The 20552-nt window shown below is 37.5% G+C and overlaps 1 protein-coding gene across 1 annotated transcript in view; it reads right to left on the bottom strand.

Moving 5' to 3' along the window:
* The window catches only part of FRY (FRY microtubule binding protein), a 251661-nt gene that overhangs the window by 81698 nt on the left and 149411 nt on the right, over positions 1–20552 (bottom strand). The window contains exons 24-31 of the mRNA XM_060129571.1: positions 19599–19656; positions 18181–18272; positions 17726–17898; positions 16267–16427; positions 14574–14684; positions 10735–10889; positions 3286–3385; positions 2794–2965 (exon numbers count right to left, since the gene is read on the bottom strand). Coding sequence (XP_059985554.1) covers positions 2794–2965; positions 3286–3385; positions 10735–10889; positions 14574–14684; positions 16267–16427; positions 17726–17898; positions 18181–18272; positions 19599–19656 — 1022 coding nt within the window. The remainder of the gene's footprint in view (positions 1–2793; positions 2966–3285; positions 3386–10734; positions 10890–14573; positions 14685–16266; positions 16428–17725; positions 17899–18180; positions 18273–19598; positions 19657–20552) is intronic.

Genomic DNA, 20552 nt, shown 5'->3' with positions numbered 1-20552 from the left:
TGGAGAGAAATAAACCTTTCCAATCAGAGGGACAACTGCTTTAAGAATATCTGTCGTCTTTCAACAGCGGTATAAAAATCTACGTAGCAATAAGCACCTTCTATCATATTACTCATTTATGTAAAATAAATTTGTATTTATAGCTTTATATCTATAAAATTTATAAATAATTTGCTTATTTATGTTTATTTTATCTTGTCTGTCAGACATAAGGTCCAAGGGGGTGGGGATGTCTGTCTGTGGTATCCCAGGCCTGGATCAGGGCCTGGATTTTTAGAGATGTTTTAAAGGGAAAAGAGAAAAAAAATGCCATGGCACACGAACAACCCCTCATTCACCTCTTTAGAAACAAATTAAATAAATGGTGAGACAATGGCAGTGGGATCCCGTATACATTTGCTGGCTTTTGGGAGAGACCTGAACAACTGGCCTGGCTACGTACAAGGAATTAAGTCATCTGAAATTACAGGCAGTAAAAATCTCACCACAGGGTTTTTAATGGTAAAGGCAGTATGAACAAAAGCGAGGAATCTATTAAAACCTCATTTTTCCATGTTATTTTTAACAACTTATTCCTCATAAATCAAAATAGCCAAAAGGTCAGTTCTTGACAGAAAATTTAGCTTGAACTTGCAGCTCATTACATGAGCTCCTTTTCTTATTAAATTTGCTGGACTGTTTATCTTCTCTCTCCCCAGTTGTCAGTCTCTCCCTCTTTACGGGCTTCTCCCCCTCAGCCAGGAAACAAGCTCGAGTCTCGCTCATCCTCTGACTCTGCGTCCTACTACAGCCCCATCCTCTCTTTTTCTGCTTCTTTTTAGCCAAGCCCCTGAGATCTGGCTTCTGCCGCTACTTCTCCATGGAAACTACCGGCAGTTACCAATGAACTGTGCAATCCACAGGGTAATCTTTAGACCTTATCTCCTGGGATCTATAGGAATGTGGACTGCTCCACTCCGTCTCCCTAAGTCCTGTCTTCTCTAGGTCTCCGTAAAACACACCTTCTAGGTGCTCTCCTTCTATAAACATGCCTCCCTTCCCTCTCTGCTCCCTCGCCCTTCCTTGGGCTGGTCCTTAGAAGTTGGGGGTCCAGGTTCTTTCTTTCACTCTGTATGCTCTCCATTCAGGACCTCATTCATTCCCATGGTTCTGACCCCTCTGGTCTTCCGTGAGTCACTACCGCTGGCCTTCCCTTGACCCTGGCCTGTCTATACTCAGGATGTCCAACAGACGCCTACACTCAATAGCCCAAACAGAGCTCATGATCTCTGCCTCGGCCTGACCCTCCTCTTCTCCCCCAGTCGGCTCTCCAGGTGGGGTTATCACCACCCATTTCCCAGATACGGCACTAGGCACTCCCTTCTGTGCACTCCGCCCAGTAGCTCTTGACTCTGGTCTCTCCCCTCTGCTCTCACTGGGCTGTCCGAGTTCAGGTCCGCTTCATTTCCTCCTTGGACTACTGTCATCATTTCTCAACTGGTCTCTTCTCTCTAGATTGGGTGTTCTCTAATCCATCCACCACACTGCAGTCAGTCTTTCTAAAATGCACTCTGATCTCGTCCCCTCTCTTCTTGCTTGAAACTGATGAGTGGCTTTCAAAATCCAAGCAGCTCGCTTGGATGCCCTTCCTGTTCACAGGCTTCTGAGGGGTTTCAAGGAGCACGTATGTGGTCACTGGCCTACAAACTCCTTAGGGTACAATACAAGGCCTTCCAAGATTGACTTCTGCCTCTCTGCCTGTCTGTGACCATCTCAAACGTTCCCCCTTCCCTGCATGTTGTATTAGCCAAACTGACGACTACATAATCTCTCAAATGCATTATTGTATTTTATGCCTCTAAGCCAATGCGTATGATATTTCCTTGGCCTGTAATGCCGTCTGCTTGCCAACTGCAATGTCAACTATTCATCTGCTTTGCAAATGTCTACTCTTCTTTCAAATTGCAGCTCAGACATCAACTTCTCTGGGAAGTCTTTTCTGATACTCCTGGCCCAGTAACTGATTACTCCCTGATCTTCCATCTCATACAGAGAATGTGCTTTTTAAAAATTGTATCATAATCATAGGATTGCACAGATTTATTACTAGACAATGAAACTTTGATGGGAGAGGCTGTTTAATTCACCTCCGTACTCCTAGGATCCAATCACAGTGCCTGGCATACGGGTGGCACTCAGATCTTGGTTGAAGTGAATAAGAATAAATTTTAGTTTTCCAAGAAGAAAATTAATTTATCAAAAAGGTTTTCCTTGAGTCCTTCCACTGTTTCAGGCACAATGCAAGGATGTGACTAAGTCTGTTTCAGATAAATGGATTTTCCAAAACATGATTCACAAAGATTACTCGTAAAGGTGTGCCCCGATTCAAACCCTCAACAACGGATACATGTAGCATTCAAGCTACTGATACATGTAACATTCAAGCTACAACATACCATCATCACCACCACCAGAAAACAACTTACGGCAATTATCTGTATTAGAAGTTATTCCACCCATATTTAATTTCTTTGGGAAATTTTACATACACAGGGTATGTAAAGTATTATGATTCATCTAAGCATCTTCACATTTGCCCTATGTTTATTTATACCAACACTATTTTAGATAAATACACTGTTTTAAAGATATTCTAGAATTTACTTTTATACGTAACTGAACTTAGCCCAGAGTAATTCTGAGCTACAAATTTAGCATCAATAATTTTGATTCTAAATTACACTAGAATTTAAAAAGTAAGAACACTTAGAGCAGAAATGATCACACATGTCATGACTGACTATCCCATGGTACCTGAGAAGAGAGGGAGAGTGAGCTCGGGGTACATCCTGGCCAGTTCGCACGACAAGAGGGCTAGTGACACACTGTATAGGGGCGGCAACGGGCCGTGTGTTCCATAGAGAATACTTCCTGGTCTTTGTTCAGCTACTTTCTTCGAGTACACAAAAAGCTTTGCTTCAAGGATCTATAAAGAAGTAGTAGGAAAGTAATAAACAGTATGAAACGACATTGGCTTGCTATCTCAGGAGTATTTATATTGAATAAAGTTTTGTAATAAAAACTAATGAACGAATATTTTAATATTGTATTAAAGGTAAAGCATCGGCTGCTTCCTATGTTTACAGAAGATTATGTAATTGTTTTCTCACTCATCATATCCAGAAGATGAGATGAGATGCAGAAATAAATAAATACGTATCAATAAATAGCAATCCAGTAGATCAACTACCATTTCTATTTTCTGTGCTCGAGGATGGAAATTTCAACGTAGTCAAGGGTACGTGCCTGCATGAGCTGCATGGAGAGTTCATAAATCTCTCTGTTGGTGTCAGAAGCCTTGAATAGAACGAGGTTTAACAATGTCACTATGTCAAAGGGATAGTTCCTAAAAAAAAAAAAAAACAGCATAGTTTAGGAGACAGCCTGGCTAGTAATCTTGATAAATCACTACCTCTCAAAATTCTACATGGTACACTGACCTCGGTCACACTTACTAAAGACATTCCCAAGCCCATGTGGCCATTCCCCCACCCCCCTCATTCTTCTGCTGTTTATTAGCAGGTGAAGGGAAATAGCTCTATTTTGGGTTAAAACTGAATATAGTCACACCAGGATAAATGAACACAAAAGTCTATCTACTGCAAATAGATTTCAATGAAAACCAAATACAAGAGGAAAAGAAGAAGACAGTATGTCTAAATTTCTCAACAGCTCACTGACTTACTATTTTCATTCAATCTATCTAAATTTATTAAACACCAAACATCTATCAGAAACGACTGCAAAGTACAGATGATACTAAGTTAGTAAGGCTGGTGCCCTCCCCTAAGGAAGGCTTACGGTTTAGTTAGGGAGACAAACTATACAGTCTAGTTATGATGAGCTGTGGTGGGATTATCCACAGCATGAAACAGAATCCCGACAAGGGACACCTACATCAGACTTGGAGTTAGAGGAGGCTTTTTGAAGGAGGAAACAAGTAAGCTAAGCCCTGAAGCGCCAACAGACATGGTAATTGTTAGCAAGGCCATGGAAGGGGGAGCATGGTGCAGAGAGAACACCATTTTGAAAGGTTATATATGAAAATACCTCTCCCCCGTTACACAGAATTTTAAACATAAATGTAATTATACTACCTACATGTATTGTTTGGGGATTCGCTTTTTCACTGGACAGTGAGGCTCAGGCTTTCTAGTAGCTGGACTGTGTTCCATAGTATGGACGTACCATAAATAACCACTCTTGTAGTGGATGCTGTGGTGTGCCGTCTAGATCCCCCTTCAGGACTGAGGCACTCAGTCTCCCACTACAGTGCTGCAGTCTGATACCTTTGGCTGAATAGCCCTCTGGGAATTGCCTAGGCCAACGTCATGCCTACTCCCCAGGAGCACCCCTGTGGGATTGGCTGAGGTTTCTTTCCTCTGCCCAGTCCTGTGTCCCTCACTTCCCCACAGATGTTGATCTCAAGGGCATTCCCTCATAAATTTCCTGGACTCAAATCTCCACCTCAGAGTCTTGCTTCCTGGGGAAGCCAAACTTTGACATGTGTTGACGGACATTTAAAGGTTACTTTCATTTTTTTCACTATGATAATACCCACCACATGTGCAAGAATTTCTTTAGAACAGATTTCTAGAAGAGGTCATGCAGGGTCAAAGGGCACATTAAAATTCTGGTAGATACTGCTATATTGCCCTCCAAAATGGCTTTACCAATTAGCACTCCCAAATGATTGCTTTTCTAGAACTTTAATTTTAAGTGAGCAAAAATGCATGAGGTTGATGTGTTAGGTGAGAAACTGGGCAAAGCCCCCAAATAATGGTGGTGAGGATGATGATAAACAATGGATGACACTTATGTTATGATGTGCTTACTTTGTGCTAGTTATTGTACCAAGTCCTTCATCTAGATTTGTTATTTAATCTTCACAACAAGCTTGTGAGGCTTAAAGAAGTTAAGTACTTGCCAAAGGTTAGGGAGAAGTAGTAGAGTCTAGATTCCATCCTGGATTTGTATGACTCCAAAGAATTCAAACACTTATCCACAGTGCTATCAGCCTCTTGGACACCTCACAATAGATCATTTCATGGCCAGGCTAATTTGGAATTCTTACAAACTGCAGTATCTGGAAACAGACCTTTCTGACTGTGAGAATAGAAAGGTAACTTTCTTCTGAGCCCCATAGTAGCAGAGACATCTTACCTACATTGCTGTCTCTGACACTGGGATTTAATACATATGTTTTTAATATAAATAAACACTGGAAACTACTAAGGATCACTGGGGATTTAAAGGCAGTAGAAGGGTAGACAAAGCCTCCCTCTTCTGCAGGGCTATGCACTTGACCAAGTAATTAGGGAATTCAATTAGCTGCTTAAGACTGAGCTACAGAGTTTAAGGGGAACAACATTGAAAGAAATAACACAGATACAGAAAATGAAAGAAACCCAGAGAAGGAAAAAATTAGAAAGCTCTCAAATGAGTACAAGAGCATAAATAAAACATCTGTACTTAGATGTTTAAAATAGGCTTAGAAACCAAATGTCACATTTTTCAGTATTTAATTATTCAATGTAGGCAGTGGAAGCGTAAAAGAAATAAAGACAGCTGTGCTCATACAGAACAAAAATAAAATGGTAGGGCTTCCCTGGTGGCGCAGTGGTTGGGAGTCCGCCTGCAGATGTGGGGGGTGCGGGTTCGTGCCCCCGTCTGGGAAGATCCCACATGCCGCGGAGCGGCTGGGCCCGTGGGCCATGGCTGCTGGGCCTGCGCGTCCGGAGCCTGTGCTCCGCGGCGGGAGAGGCCACAACAGTGAGAGGCCCACACACCGCAAAAAAAAAAAAAAAAAAGGTAAAATAAATATGAAAGGTAAATATGGTTCAGAAAGTAAACAAGAAATAAAACTGTTTTTTCAATCGGCAAGAGAAGAGATTTTGAAGAATTTGAGAAATACCCACTAGCTCTGGCTTAACTAAATGACGAAGCTCAGAATAATTTTATTCTAAAGAGAAGCAGATTTTACCAGCTGAGATGATTACATCATAGCTCTTTGCCTCCAATAGCTGTTGAATAATAATAGTGTTTACAGGGTGCTTGCCATGTGCTAGACCTTAGGTCAAGAGATTGGTTTTACTTAATTCTTACCCTAACCCTATTATCACTCCTATTTCACAAATGAGCAAGCATTTGTAGTAACTTGTTCAAGAGCACACAGCTTAATGAGAGGCAGAGCTAGAATTCAAACTCAAGACAGTATGTTTCCAGAGCCCAAATTCCCAAGCTCTGTGCTCTCCTGGAATTCTCCAGCTGAGTGACACAACCAAATGAGGCTCTACGTCACCAGTTAGGGAGTATGACTGGGATTCATGAATCATAAGCTTCCCTTGTCTTCCTTGGCAATAGATGGATGCTATTCCCTTAAGAAATGTGGGGCATTTACTTTTAAGGATTCAAGTTTGCAGTGCCTGATTTAAATGAGCAAAGATTTATAGACAGTTAAGGCAAGGCAGACGTGCAAAGAACAATGACAACAAAAACCACCTCCAAAACTAAACCCAACAAAATTCTTTAAAAATTAAAACTTTGATCTTGCATGTAAGTCTAAGGCATCTATTAACTATATTCTAGTCGTTTGTTACAGAGTAAGAGTAAAAACAATGGCATTCTTAAGTATTTAATTAAATATGAAGAGAATTATGTTGAGTTAAGCTAATGATTGGAAGCGGTCTATACTTTTAATATAGAGCATATTATTTACCTTGATTTATAACCTTGGAAAGCCATTTAATCTCTTTCTCAATTTCCCTATCTCTTCCAAACTGATATAACTTGGAGTTGAGGGGAAAATTAATAAGAACACATACAGAACCCAAACAGTTATTTGAACTAATGCTGCCTGACAGGTGAGCTATTTTCTTTTGTGCTAAATTATAGTACTGAGCTGCATTTAATAGATTTTAATCAAATATGAAACATACCTTATGAAAAATGCTTCAAAACTAATATTATTAGTTCTACCATCACTTTCTACTTTTATACTCACTTCCCCTGGTCCTATTCACTTTCCACTCTGACTTCCAAATCTCTCAACGTCACCAGAGTCAGATTCTAGTTATAGTTAGTTATAGTTTTGACTGGAGACCAGCAAGTTCACAACACACGCACGTACACACACACACACACAGAGTCATTTGGAGAAATAAACTAAAAAGAAAAATGCAGAGAACCATTTTTCCCATTATCACAGCTCTTGAATATAAGGATTGATATATTAACTACGTAAAAACTGCTTTAGTTCTAAAACTAAAGGTAGAAAATTTTAATCCACAAAGAGCATTTTTAAAATGTGAAATCTTTTAGGTATTTTAAGGTCAGTTATAAGTGGTTCCTAAATAAATGAGTCTGCTTATAAACTGTCATATTCCTACAAAAATAAATACAGCGTATGATCATTCTCATTTGACAAGGAAGAGGTAATTCTTTTCTTTACAGGAAGAATTCTTCACTTTAGGGTATGTCTTGTTGCAGGAGTTACTGCACAGACACCTTGTTTGAGGAATTTAAAATATGATCCAGTTTATGTATGATATTTTAGAAACAGATTATTTCATAAATTATTTAGGTGTTTTTTAGAAGCAAACTTGCAAAAAACAAAGTCTAAAACACCAGAATTGCTTTTGAAAAAAGTACTGAAAACTGAAGTGCGAGGACTGTGCAAACAAATCTGGAGGCTTATCCAGACGACACAGACGGAGAACTTACGGGAAAAGAGGGCAAATTTAAGCCACAGCTGAAACGTTAAATTCTGAACGTGCCCTGTGATGAGAAACGACCACCATTTGCGGTCACATGTTGGCTACTGCCTTGGCAGGAGGTTGCAGCCATGGCATTGCCTGGCCCTCTGACCTTCCCTCTGAACAGAGGAGTGTTGTGAAGTAAGCTGATAGGCGATATGTGTTTAAGAAATCAAAATATTTTAGGATGCTATCTTAAAAAATCTACTCTAAACATAGAGGGCTTTATATCCTAATGTTTTTGTGACTGAGATATTATTGGAATTGAGACTATATTGCTAAAGTCATAAAACATTTATTTGTGCTCCCTAAAAAAAATACCTAGATTTATCCAGAGGAATGCAGCGTGATATTTTATGAGAGGGCCATGCAATGAAATAAATGTGACTAGGATAGTTCAAACCAAGTTCACTGGGAGAAGGGCAGTGAAGAGAGCAAACTTTTATTACTCTCATTTTTGTCAAATGAATCTATGGTCTAAGTCATAGATTCTAAATACATTTTTAAAAATCAAAGAACAGAAATTTATTTTTAGAATGCTGAAATACCCGAAAATAAAACAACACTCCAGAGAGAGACTCTTATAAAAAATGTTATTTTGGTAATATCCAATAGGATAAATAAATTACTTAGTATTGCTAACGTCAAGAAATAAACCAATGGAAAATCAGACAGTTTAGATTACGTTCAACTGATATGACTTTTATGGAAATTAACATATATACATAATAAAAATTTTACTACTAAGATTATGGAAAACGAAAGCTTTAGACATGAAATGTTATCTACTATCTTTATAAAAGAAAGAAAAATATTAAAGAGAAACTTGCCTCTTTAAAAAGCATGTTCATTTTAGGTTGATTGAAAGTAGATGTCTTCTAAAATACTGTTCTTATTCATTTAGAACCATAACAGGTTGGAATTTACAACTAATTTACATTTATTCCCGTCACCCTGTAGCTCAAGATAGCTATTTAAAATGCAATATTTAATTAAAAGGGACAATCAACAGCCTATATCAGTCCTTTCAAAAATAAACTTGATGACATAAATCACAGCAAGGTCCTTTTTGACCCACCTCCTAGAGAAATGGAAATAAAAACAAAAATAAACAAATGGGACCTAATGAAACTTCAAAGCTTTTGCACAGCAAAGGAAACCATAAACAAGACGAAAAGACAACCCTCAGAATGGGAGAAAATATTTGCAAACGAAGCAACTGACAAAGGATTAATCTCCAGAATTTACAAGCAGCTCATGCAGCTCAGTATAAAAAAACAACCCAGTCCAAAAATGGGCAGAAGACCTAAATAGACATTTCTCCAAAGAAGACATACAGATTGCCAACAAACACATGAAAGGATGCTCAACATCACTAATCCTTAGAGAAATGCAAATCAAAACCACAATGAGGTATCACCTCACACCAGTCAGAATGGCCATCATCAAAAAATCTACAAACAATAAATGCTGGAGAGGGTGTGGAGAAAAGGGAACCCGCTTGCACTGTTGGTGGGAATGTAAATTGATACAGCCACTGTGGAGAACAGTATGAAGGTTCCTTAAAAATCTGAAAACAGAACTATCGTACGACCCAGCAATCCCACTACTGGGCATATATCCAGAGAAAACCGTAATTCAAAAAGAGTCATGTACCACAATGTTCATTGCAGCTCTACTTACAATAGCAGGACATGGAAGCAACCTAAGTGTCCATCGACAGATGAATGGATAAAGAAGATGTTGCACATATATACAATGGAATATTACTCGGCCATAAAAAGAAACGAAATTGAGTTATTTGTAGTGAGGTGGATGGACGTAGAGTCTATCATACAGAGTGAAGTAAGTCAAAAAGAGAAAAACAAATACCGTATGCTAACACATATATATGGAATCTAAAAAAAAAAAAAAAAGGTTCTGAAGAACCTAGGGGCAAGACAGGAATAAAGACACAGATGTAGAGAATGGACTTGAGGACACGGGGAGTGGGAAGGGTAAGCTGGGACGAAGTGAGAGAGTGGCATGGACATATATACACTACCAAACGTAAAATAGATAGCTAGTGGGAAGCAGCCGCATAGCACAGGGAGATCAGCTCGGTGCTTTGTGACCACCTAGAGGGGTGGGATAGGGAGGGTGAGAGGGAGACACAAGAGAGAGGAGATATGGGGATATATGTATATGTATAGCTGATTCACTTTGTTATAAAGCAGAAACTAACACACCATTGTACAGCAATTATACTCCAATGAAGATGTTAAAAAAATAAAATAAAATAAACTTGAGCTGCCTTCTCTGGATTTCTAACACATGATAAGCTCTTCCTTGGGAGTAGCTTTTGCAATATGGGGAGGCTTCATTAACCCTTTCGTCTTAGCTATGAAACAACTTCTTTCAATAAATCATAGAACTGAAATACTCCACTGAGTGACTAATTTACATAGCTAGGGCACTGGTTTTAAAAGTACAATCCATGGAATCCCAGGAGACACATTTTCCTTTCTTTTTTTCTTTTCTCAAGGTTTGGGCAAGAGAAATTTAACATTTTTAGGTTGCTTCCCGAGTTTAGTTTGGTCTCAAAATGGCTGGAGTGCTTACAGTTCATACCTTTCACAAACATTTCTAGAAATTCCTTTAAGGTATCTTTACCATTTTCAAATCCTGCTCTAACACTTCATTATAAATTTCCAGGCAATTAAAAAAAATTTCCAGTCTATAACTACAAACCATTCTCCCAGTAGAATGAAAAAACAACGTAGCTGTAAACTTAGAGGGAATAGGCTATCTGCTGGGGAAAGAGAGGCCATTTTGTATTTCCTTAAAATTTACTCTGTTCAAATATCTGCAAAAACAGTCAGCTCTCAATTATTCATACGATGAAGAGTAACCTTAATTGCACTTGCCGGTGCCCAGTACCTTCCACTTAAAGAATTCGTACCTGCTTCCACACACAGTTGCTATGGCTTTGAAGCAGCCGGATGCGAGTTGGTAGGAACCAGTGTAGCATCGGTCAATTGCCCAATTGAAAAGATTTATTTGGTCAGGATTTAGTTCCAATAGCAAGACAACAACTTCACAGCCAAGTTGATGAACCTGAACACATGGAGGAAAGCAACCATTCACGCTTAATGAAAGATTATTCAAGGGAAAGACACAAAATCAAGCTTAGCGAATATCAATTGTGTAAAAGGAAAGCGAACACTAAACATTTATCCCGATTAGTTTTTATTCCAGGAATTCCTCTTTAAGAGGATGCAATGTTGCAACTGAAAACTGAAATGTATAAACTAAATTTGACTCAGTGTAAGTCTGTCATATAGGCTCCACTCATTCTCGATTTTTAACTCTGAAAAGGTGATAAAGACTTCATTGGCAATGTTTCTTTTTTGTATTTAAAATATTTTTGAAAAAATACATGTATTTGGTTTAAAAAATTTAAATATATGAAAGGAGAGCCTTCATGAATGCCAAGTCTTTTAAGGAAAAAGATCAGAGGGAATATGTTTATGAGGCTTAATTACTAAATATATGGTGTACAGCTTAGCTGGCAATCTTTTAAAAAGAAATACAATATCAATAAGCTCTTTTTGATCGGAGACTTTCATATGAAAAGATTATCATACTAGATAGAATTAATAGGATCATTAACTGATGATTCTTGAAGCTACTGTTAAATACTGGATGGTCCCATTTGTCCAGGACAAGCCTGGTGTCTGAAGGCTATATTCCCCTCAGAAAGTAACATTTTCCTGCCTCTTCATGAAGTTGTCCATTCTCCTGCCAGTAGCAACAAGGTGGAGAAGGAAAGATTATGCCTTGTTTGTTCTTATATTATAGGGTATGGGCCCAGATGGGAGCTATATTCTTTTCCTTTCTTTTGCTTTTTTTTTAAACTAAAAATCTTTATTGTGTACCAAAATTACCATTTTTTAAAATTAATTTTTATTGGAGTATAGTTGGGGAGCTATATTCTAAGTGGATGGTCAAATATCATCAACCTAGTTCCCCATGGGCTTAAGTACTTAGAAGCAGATAAAAGCTGGTGATACTATTGCAAAGGACTTAAAAATAACATCTCATTAAAAACTTAGTTCAACTTGAAAGAAAGTCAGCAAGTTTTTATTGTGCTTTAGAAACTTTATAAAATGTAGATAGTATAATTCACAAGTAAATGGTGAGTTATGTTAACTAAACACACTAGTGTGAATACCAGAAGAAACCAGATCACCAGCACCACTGAAGCCTGCTCTGTGTATTCTCTTCATCACTAGCCTCTCTTCCTCAAAAGTAACCACTATCTGGATTTCTACCACCACTGGTTAGTTTGAGCTGTTGTGAACTCTGTGTAAATAGAATTATAGAGTATATAATTTTGTGTCTTTCTTTCACTCAACTTATGTTTAAAAGTCATCAACATTTATTCGTTTTCATTGTTGTATAGTATTCTACTTTATGATTGCTCCACAATTTATTCATTCTACTACTGATGAACATCTGGGTTGTTTCCAGCTTTTGACTTCATAATACTGCTTTGAATATTTCTATACATGTCTTACATTGCACATACTGGATAACCTCTTCTGTAAATTGCTTAAGTCTCTTGCTCATTTTTCTATGAGTGTCTTTACCTTATTTATTTGTAGAGGTCCTTTATATATTCTAGATAAGAAGTCTGTTGGCTTTATGTTGCAAATATCTTTTTTTACTCTACAGCTAGCCTGTTTACACTCATAATTGTGTCTTTTGGCGAACAGAAGTTATTAATTAGTCTCCCCTTATGGTTAGTAATTTTTGCATCCTATTTAATAAATCTTTCCCTAACCCCAGGGATTAAAATAGCCTTCTGTTTTATTTTCTAGAAACTTCAGTTTTTCAGCTTTCACATTTAGATCTACAAACTATTTTTTTTTCAATTTTTATTTTATATTGGAGTATAGTTGATTAACAATGTTGTGTTAGTTTCAGGGGTACAGCAAGGTGATTCAGTTATACATATTCATGTATCTATTCTTTTTCAAATTCTTTTCCCATGTAGGTTATTACAGAGCATTGAGCAGAGTTCCCTGTGCTGTACCGTAGGTCCTTGTTGGTTATCTATTTTAAATATAGCAGTATGTACATGTCAATCCCAAACTCCCAATCTATCCCTCCCACCTCCCATAACCATAAATTCGTTCTCTAAGTCTGTGAGTCTGTTTCTGTATAAACTATTTCTTCTTTTTCACTCATGATATCTTATTTTTTCTCTTCTAAAACACTGGCTAGGATCTTTAGTATAATGTTGATAGAAGTAATGAAAATGGGCTTCCTTGGTCATTCTAGTCTCAGAGAACACTTTCAATATTCACAATTTAGTGTGATGTTTACTACTGGGTTTTTTTTGTTTTTAAAGACACCCTTTATCAAACTAAGGAAGTTCTTTTTTATTCTTAGTTTCATTAGTTTCTCTTATGAATGAATGTAGAATTTTATTAATGCTTTTTCTGCATCTATTGAAATGATCAGATGATATTTCCTTCTTGCGACTTTAATATAATATACAAATGAATTGAACGACATTTGAATATTAAACCAATCTTGTAGTTCTTGAATAATCCCAACTTGATCATGATGAGTCATCTTTTTAATATATCACTGAATTCAATTTTCTAATATTTTGTTTAAAGTTTCTGTATCTATGTTCATGAATGAATTTGCCTTTTAACTGTCTTTCTTGTTAAATTCTTGTCAGGTTTTAGTATGCGGGTCTCATAAAACATGTCGAGATATGTTTCCTCTTCATCTGTTTTCTCTTTGAGGATTTGCATTAAATCAATGCAATCTGTTCCTTAAATGTTGAATTAATCCATAAAGCCATCTGGTCCTAAAGTTTTCTTTGTGGGAAGACCTTCAATTATAGATTAATTTTCTTTTTTACTTGTATGACTTCTGATTTTCTTTTCTTCTTGTGCTGTGTTTTTCTAGGAATTTGTCTATTTTATCTAAATTTTGAAGTTTATTGGCACAAAGATGTTCATATGTTCTACTTATTTTTAATATCTGTAGCATCTGTAGTGATGTCCCCTTACATTTCTGAGGTTGGTGACATACACACCTTATCTCTCTTAATCAGACTTGCCATGGATATACTAATTTTATTAGTCTTTTAACAAATTCAACTTTTGGTTTAAATGATCATTTCCAGTAATTTTTTCTCTTTAATTAGTTTCTGCTCTTATCTCTATTATTTCTTCAATGTACTTTGAGTTTGATATGCTATTCTTTTTCTAACTTCTTGAAATGGATGCATAGGTCATCAGCCTTTTTTCTTTCCAATATATGCATTTAAGGCCATATTCTAAGCAAGGTTTTATTTAAAACCCACAAGTTTAGTGTGTAGTGGTTTCATTATTCTTCAGTTAAAAATATTTTTCACTTTGTATTTTTATTTATTCTTTGACTCATTGGTTATCTGGAAGAGCATTTCTTAATTATCTTCTTTATTACTGATTATTGGTTTAATGCCATTGTGATCAAAGAACAGAGCCTGTATCTTTCAATCATCTGAACTTCGTGGAGACTTGCCTTATAGCCTAGTCTATAGTCAATTTTGGTAAATGTTACTGTGTTTTTTATCCTGATGCGTCATAGTGTAATGTGAACAACACATAAGCCTATAGTTCTGTGGCTGATGTGTGAAGAGACTGTGCTGTGAACAATGCTTAGACAGGTCAGTAACCCAACTGAGGCAGGATAACCAAGACATTTAAAAACAATGTATTTTTGGCTAGTACTTACTCGTAAATCTTGACAAGCCAGAATGTTGTCAAGCCACTTATACAGGTAGCCATCTGGGGAAAGGCCCACATTGTCAAACACTGGGCCACAGCACAACACTGCTGACATTGCCTGATGACAAAACAGAACACAACCTGGGATGACTGAAGGTACACAACTGACTTTAAAACACATACTACTAGATTTATAAATGATGAGGGTCTTTTTTTTAAAAAAATGTATTTATTTATTTTTATTTTTGGCTGCGTTGGGTCGTTGCTGCTGCCCGCAGGGCCTCTTTAGCCATGGCAAGTGGGGGCCACCCTTCACTGCGGTGCACTGGCCTCACACTGCAGTGGCCTCTCCTGCTAAGGAACATGAGCTCCAGGCACGTGGGCCTCAGCAGTTGTGGCACGTGGGCTCGGTAGTTGTGGCTTGCAGGCTCTAGAGCACAGGCTCAGCAGCTGTGGCACAGGGGCCCAGCTGCTCCGCAGCATGTGGGATCTTCCCGGACCAGGGCTTGAACCCCTGTCCCCTGCATTGGCAGAAGGACTCTCAACCACTGCGCCACCAGGGAAGTCCCGATGAGGGTCTTTTAAAGCAGTTATTTCCATAAGATTTTAAAGTATTCCTTAGTAGATTCAATAAAAAATACCAGATTCCCAATTTTGTGTCTTTTTATAAGAGTTAAAACCCATAAATTGAACTTTGTAGACATGTAATTTTATAAATCTTTATAATGAAAGGCTGAGATATTCAAAACAAAATGACCATTTCACAGAACTTAAAATAAACTTACCATCAGCGACTTCAAGTGAATGAATTCTGCTTATGATAAATGTAGCTTTTCAAATTTTGTTTTGATGACAAATATTTAACTAATATACTGAACCAACAAACTTGACAAATACTTGACTGATACACTATGAAACCATAAATTACTAGATTACATCTTCCTTTAAACCATGAAACTAAAGCAAACTATGTAGAAATAAATAATTGTGATTCTTAATCAAAGATAAAGAAAATGAAGAATATGAACTTTAGTTCCTTTGAGGTGGGGAGAAAGCAAGAGAAGGGAAGATCTTGATTCACTTTGTAATCCGTAGGTCCAAATGATTATCAGGGCCATGGCTTATATTAGCTCCATAGAGTCAAAAGTCAACGTGACAGTTAGCAACTCCTGGTGTATATGACTGAGACAATATACAGTTAGTTTTCTAAAGGAAATTAAGCTGTAAGGAATAATGGTTCTGAAAATGTTGAACAGTCCTAGTAGTGTAGAAACTTATTTCTGGGAGTCTTTAGGATAGGAGGAGACTAAAAAGGGAATATATATATTTTAAGCTGGAAATTAACTGGCAAGGCAGTTACTTAAAGGGTAAATGAGCAAAAACTATGGTTTTCATATAGTAGAAACCTTAGATAAAAGTGGGATCTTGGAAAAGTTTGGCATTTTGAAATTGTGAACACAATCGGAATATTTACATGTTTATACATAGCTATCTATTTTGTTTATGTATGGATATTTTAGAATTTATAGAGTAAGCTTATGTATTTATATACGTGTATATATTTGGTTTTTTTTGCATGTGTGCTTATATTTTATCATGTCATATTATATTATTTATTTTAATCGTATTTAAGGCATGGTTGTTTAAGGAAAGAGACCATCAATCTGACAAAAGTCATTCATGAGGCAAAGGTGACCTACCTTCAATGCACAATACTGGTATCTTGTAATCTGATGATTTCTATCACTGTAACGATCCAGAGGAGTGAACATAATGCTGAAGGGTCCTGCCCACTGGCTGAATAAGATGAAAAGATGGTGCCTCAGGCTTTGCTGGGGGAAGAGAAATCTTCGGTGGTGAACTAGAGAGAAAACAGAGCTAAGAGTCTACTAGACGGAAAAATACAGTGAATACAGTTTACGTTGCGATTAGGCATGATCCTTAAGTTTTGGGGAAAGGAGTAATTTCGTTTTCTAACTCAAGTTTTCTTTACATCATGAAATATGTATTTAAAAAGTCAAGCTTAATTTTCGTTCCTCTCCTCATGTTTCAGTCAACAGCACCTTGTCTCAGAGCAGAAAGCAGAGATAGAAGATGGACTCACAGACCCTGTTTTCTAAGCATTATCTAGAGAAACTGCAACACCTTCCACTCGGCTGCTGGTTACAGATAAAACGTTCTCTTGACTGCTGCTGCGTCTTTAGGAAGAACTGTGAAACACAACGGATAGACTGTCTACCTCAAACAAACATTCTTTAACTGAAGAAGGCAAATCTTTTTTTTTTTTTTTTTGCAATACGCGGGCCTCTCACTGCTGTGGCCTCTCCCGTTGCGGAGCACAGGCTCCGGACGCGCAGGCTCAGCGGCCATGGCTCACGGGCCCAGCCGCTCCGCGGCACGTGGGATCTTCCCGGACCGGGGCACGAACCCGTGTCCCCTGCGTCGGCAGGCGGACTCTCAACCACTGCGCCACCAGGGAAGCCCAAGAAGGCAAATCTTAATTTAGGGTCATCAAAAATGAGGAGGATTGGTAAGAATATTTTACAACATCATAATGTTAAATCATAATGAAAAAGTAGAAACAGATGAGCTGCAGCTTTTTGTAATTATGTCAAAACATGTTAATTCCAGCAATTAATTTTTATACCAAACTGACCAGCTATTTTTATTCTCTATGCTTCTATTATATGAAAATGTTTCAGACCCATTTGTTCTATGAAAAAAATCCCAATAATATAATTTCTTAAGCTATATAGAATTCTATATATAATGTGTTGACTGGATAGAGTTGAGAGCAGGAATATTGCTGAGATTATATGTTCACAGATTAGCACCGTGAGAATGAAAAAATAGAGCCTTTGTGAACTTTCCCTCTGGATTACTTCCTTTCTATGGAAATCATACAGGTTCATTTTCAGGTGGGAACCAAAACAAAGAACAGAAATAATGACGAGCACAAAGCCAAAGTTAATTTCTATTGTTGCCCTTCCAACTCTGTGCTGCATGCCCACGATCTGTTCCAAGGATTTCCAAACAAATAAACGATCCCATCCCAGACCTGCAAACAGGTCAGTAGGTTTAAAGAGGAAAGCACAGTAACGAGGAACACAAATGATATTTCAAGCACAAAAGGTAATTTGCAGTGATGCATCACTGTACCTGGAACGCGCTGAATCAAGTTGGCAACCATGGCACTAAAATGTGCCCGGATATCTTTAAGAATTTCCACTTCTTTATCATTTTCAGCTTCTAGGAGCATGCGGGTCAGGTCCACGTATTCTAAGAACAAAGCTCCAAGGGCTAAAGTATCCCGTTCTAAGGCTCCGTTGGTGCTGGAATAAAAGGAAATTAAACTTGTAGATGATTAGTCTTGATGTCAAAGCAGTGCATCATGCTTCATGGAAAATAAGATTCACTGTTAGAACTCACACACTCAATTTGTCCTTGACGTATATGGAGTGTAAACAGAATATGAAAAAAAACAAGGTTTTTTGGACTTTTCTAAGTAAAAGTTAAAGGTAATATATTAAAAAAAAAAAGACAGAACGAAAAAAAGAGAGGCAAAGACATCAGTTTGGTGAGGAGAGACCAACTCAGTAGAATTTCCACCCTACCTGTCACTTATTACGCCAGCATCAGCCAGAAGTTCAAAAATTCGAAGTAGCTGTAGCCTTAACAAGTCTCGCCGTTCTCGGCGTTTTTTGTTCTGTGCAGAAAGAGGTAATACCACTTATAAACATGGGCACGATAAAGGAAGATGTCATCTAGTCATTTTCAATTTTCTAAACACAAAGGACAAAAAGTATTTTTCTTTCTTCCTAATCCTTAGAGAAAATGCTTGCTATCACAGGTTATGAGAGAAACAGATCACAAGTGGGCCAATAAATATCTGTAAGTTGGAAATGTTGAGAGTCAAGAAGTCTCATTTCCTAGAGGCCTCCAGCAGCTGCTGAAAAACTAAAGCAGCAGGAAGAAGTGGCAAAGGACAGTGGACGCTAACAGTCCCACCAGTTCTGGTCACAGAGGTAACACTGTTCTTACTTAAATTGCCAAACTTCTGCTACTTCTTGTATCTTATCTACTACATGGGAAGCCTCTTTTTTAGTCTTATTCTATTTTATTTAATTTTTTATCCTGCTACATTCTAAGTTTATCCTTTTCAGAGTTCACTTCAGGGAAGATAATGTTGAGGAAAGTGCTTTATATACCAGATGAAACAAATAATGTTCTTGGCTATTCAACCTCTTATAAAAAAAAAGCAAACTAACTACAACCCCAAATTCAATCTTAACTCAAACCTCTTACAAAAGAATATAATATCTTAACATACATATGACTATTTAGGTTGCTCTTCTTTCGTAAGTTTAGGACTTAAAATCTTTTAAAATCGGAAACAGATTATACTAAATACTCAAATATCAAAAATTAATGAAAATAACAAAAGTTAAAATAGTAAGATTCATTGTTAAAAGCATGTTGGTGAATAGTTGAAAGGTACATTTCTACCTCAACATGTCTTTTCTGTCTGAGAAATACACACATTTTATCCAATTTGATATAAATAAAACACTCAAAAATGAAAAAAAACACAACATGTTGGTATGTTTGTATTCTTTAGGGGAAACTATTGGGTATGGTTTAAATTCACACTACTGTCCAAATAAACCAAGGCATTAATTATTATTTTTAATAGATCTTTATTGGAGTATAATTGCTTCACAACACTGTTAGTTTCTGTTGTACAACAAAGTGAATCAGCCACATGCATACACATGTCCCCATATCCCCTCCCTCTTGAGCCTCCTCCCACCCTCCCTATCCCACCCCTCTAGGTCATCGCAAAGCACCGAGCTGATCTCCCTGTGCTATGCGGCCGCTTCCCACTAGCTAGCTATTTTACATTCGGTAGTGTATATATGTCGATGCTACTCTCACTTCGCCCCAGCTTCGCCCTCCCACCCCATGTCCTCAAATCCATTTTCTATGTCTTTATTCCTGCCAAGGCATTAATTATATAAATTCAAAATCTTACCTCTGGTCTTCGTTCCAGAGCCTCTTTCATTAATGGATGAAGTTCTTCCACCAATTCTCTATGAATGAAAAAGGTGAGCATTTAGACTTCATCATTGTTGACACCAAATTTGTCACAAAATATAGCCATTCAATCCCAAATCATCTGCTTTTTAAACTTCGCTTCTGACATCAAAATCTCCTCTGGCCTTTCCATTTCTGTATCATGTGGTGAAATGGAAACTGCCGTTGGCTTTTACTTTGTATTATCTTAACTCCAGTGCTACGTATATAATCTGCGCTCAATACATATTTGTTGACTTGATTTTGATTTAATGTTCTGGAGAGTCTATGGCAAAAATCCCTACCTGAGCAACTAAAACCAACAATATTTTGGAAGTGCTTACTAAATTGAAAGCACTTTGCCACAGGCTGAGGCACTGAAGAGAAATAAAATTGATTGCCTAAACAGAAGAAATTTTCAGTCTAATTAGGGCAAAAGAAACAGGTGTAATAACTATGGCACTACCTTTGGGATCTGTGCTCAGAGGACTGTTGATTTTAAAATAAAGTCTTTTTGGAATTTCAGAGATAAATTCCTTTATTTGAGCTACATGATAAATGCAAATTATGGCAACTACTTTAATGGTGAGGTTCTCATCAAAACCTTTTCTCTTGTGTAGTAAAACTAAAAAATTTTTATCAGGTTAATACGCCTGATATTACATGTATATACTTCATCTGTCCCCATTTTCTCCAATTCTCAGCTTTATAGCTGGTAATCTAACCAGCTGTCATCTTTAGGAACTGACTTCTGAATTGCTTTGTCAAAACAGACAAAATTAGGAGATCTAGCCTGTGGCTAGGTATTTCGTCTATAGTCTGCTCCATGTCTGAAAATCTTGTATTTTCTGGTAGAATATTTTGTGCTATTAGACATCACCCTCCAGGGAAATCCAAGGACACGAAGGCAAAA

The sequence above is a fragment of the Lagenorhynchus albirostris genome, chromosome 18 (assembly GCF_949774975.1).
Source record: "Lagenorhynchus albirostris chromosome 18, mLagAlb1.1, whole genome shotgun sequence".
Taxonomy (NCBI): Eukaryota; Metazoa; Chordata; class Mammalia; order Artiodactyla; family Delphinidae; genus Lagenorhynchus; species Lagenorhynchus albirostris.
The sequence above is the reverse complement of the archived record's forward strand: the minus strand, read 5'-3'. Positions and strand labels throughout refer to the sequence as shown.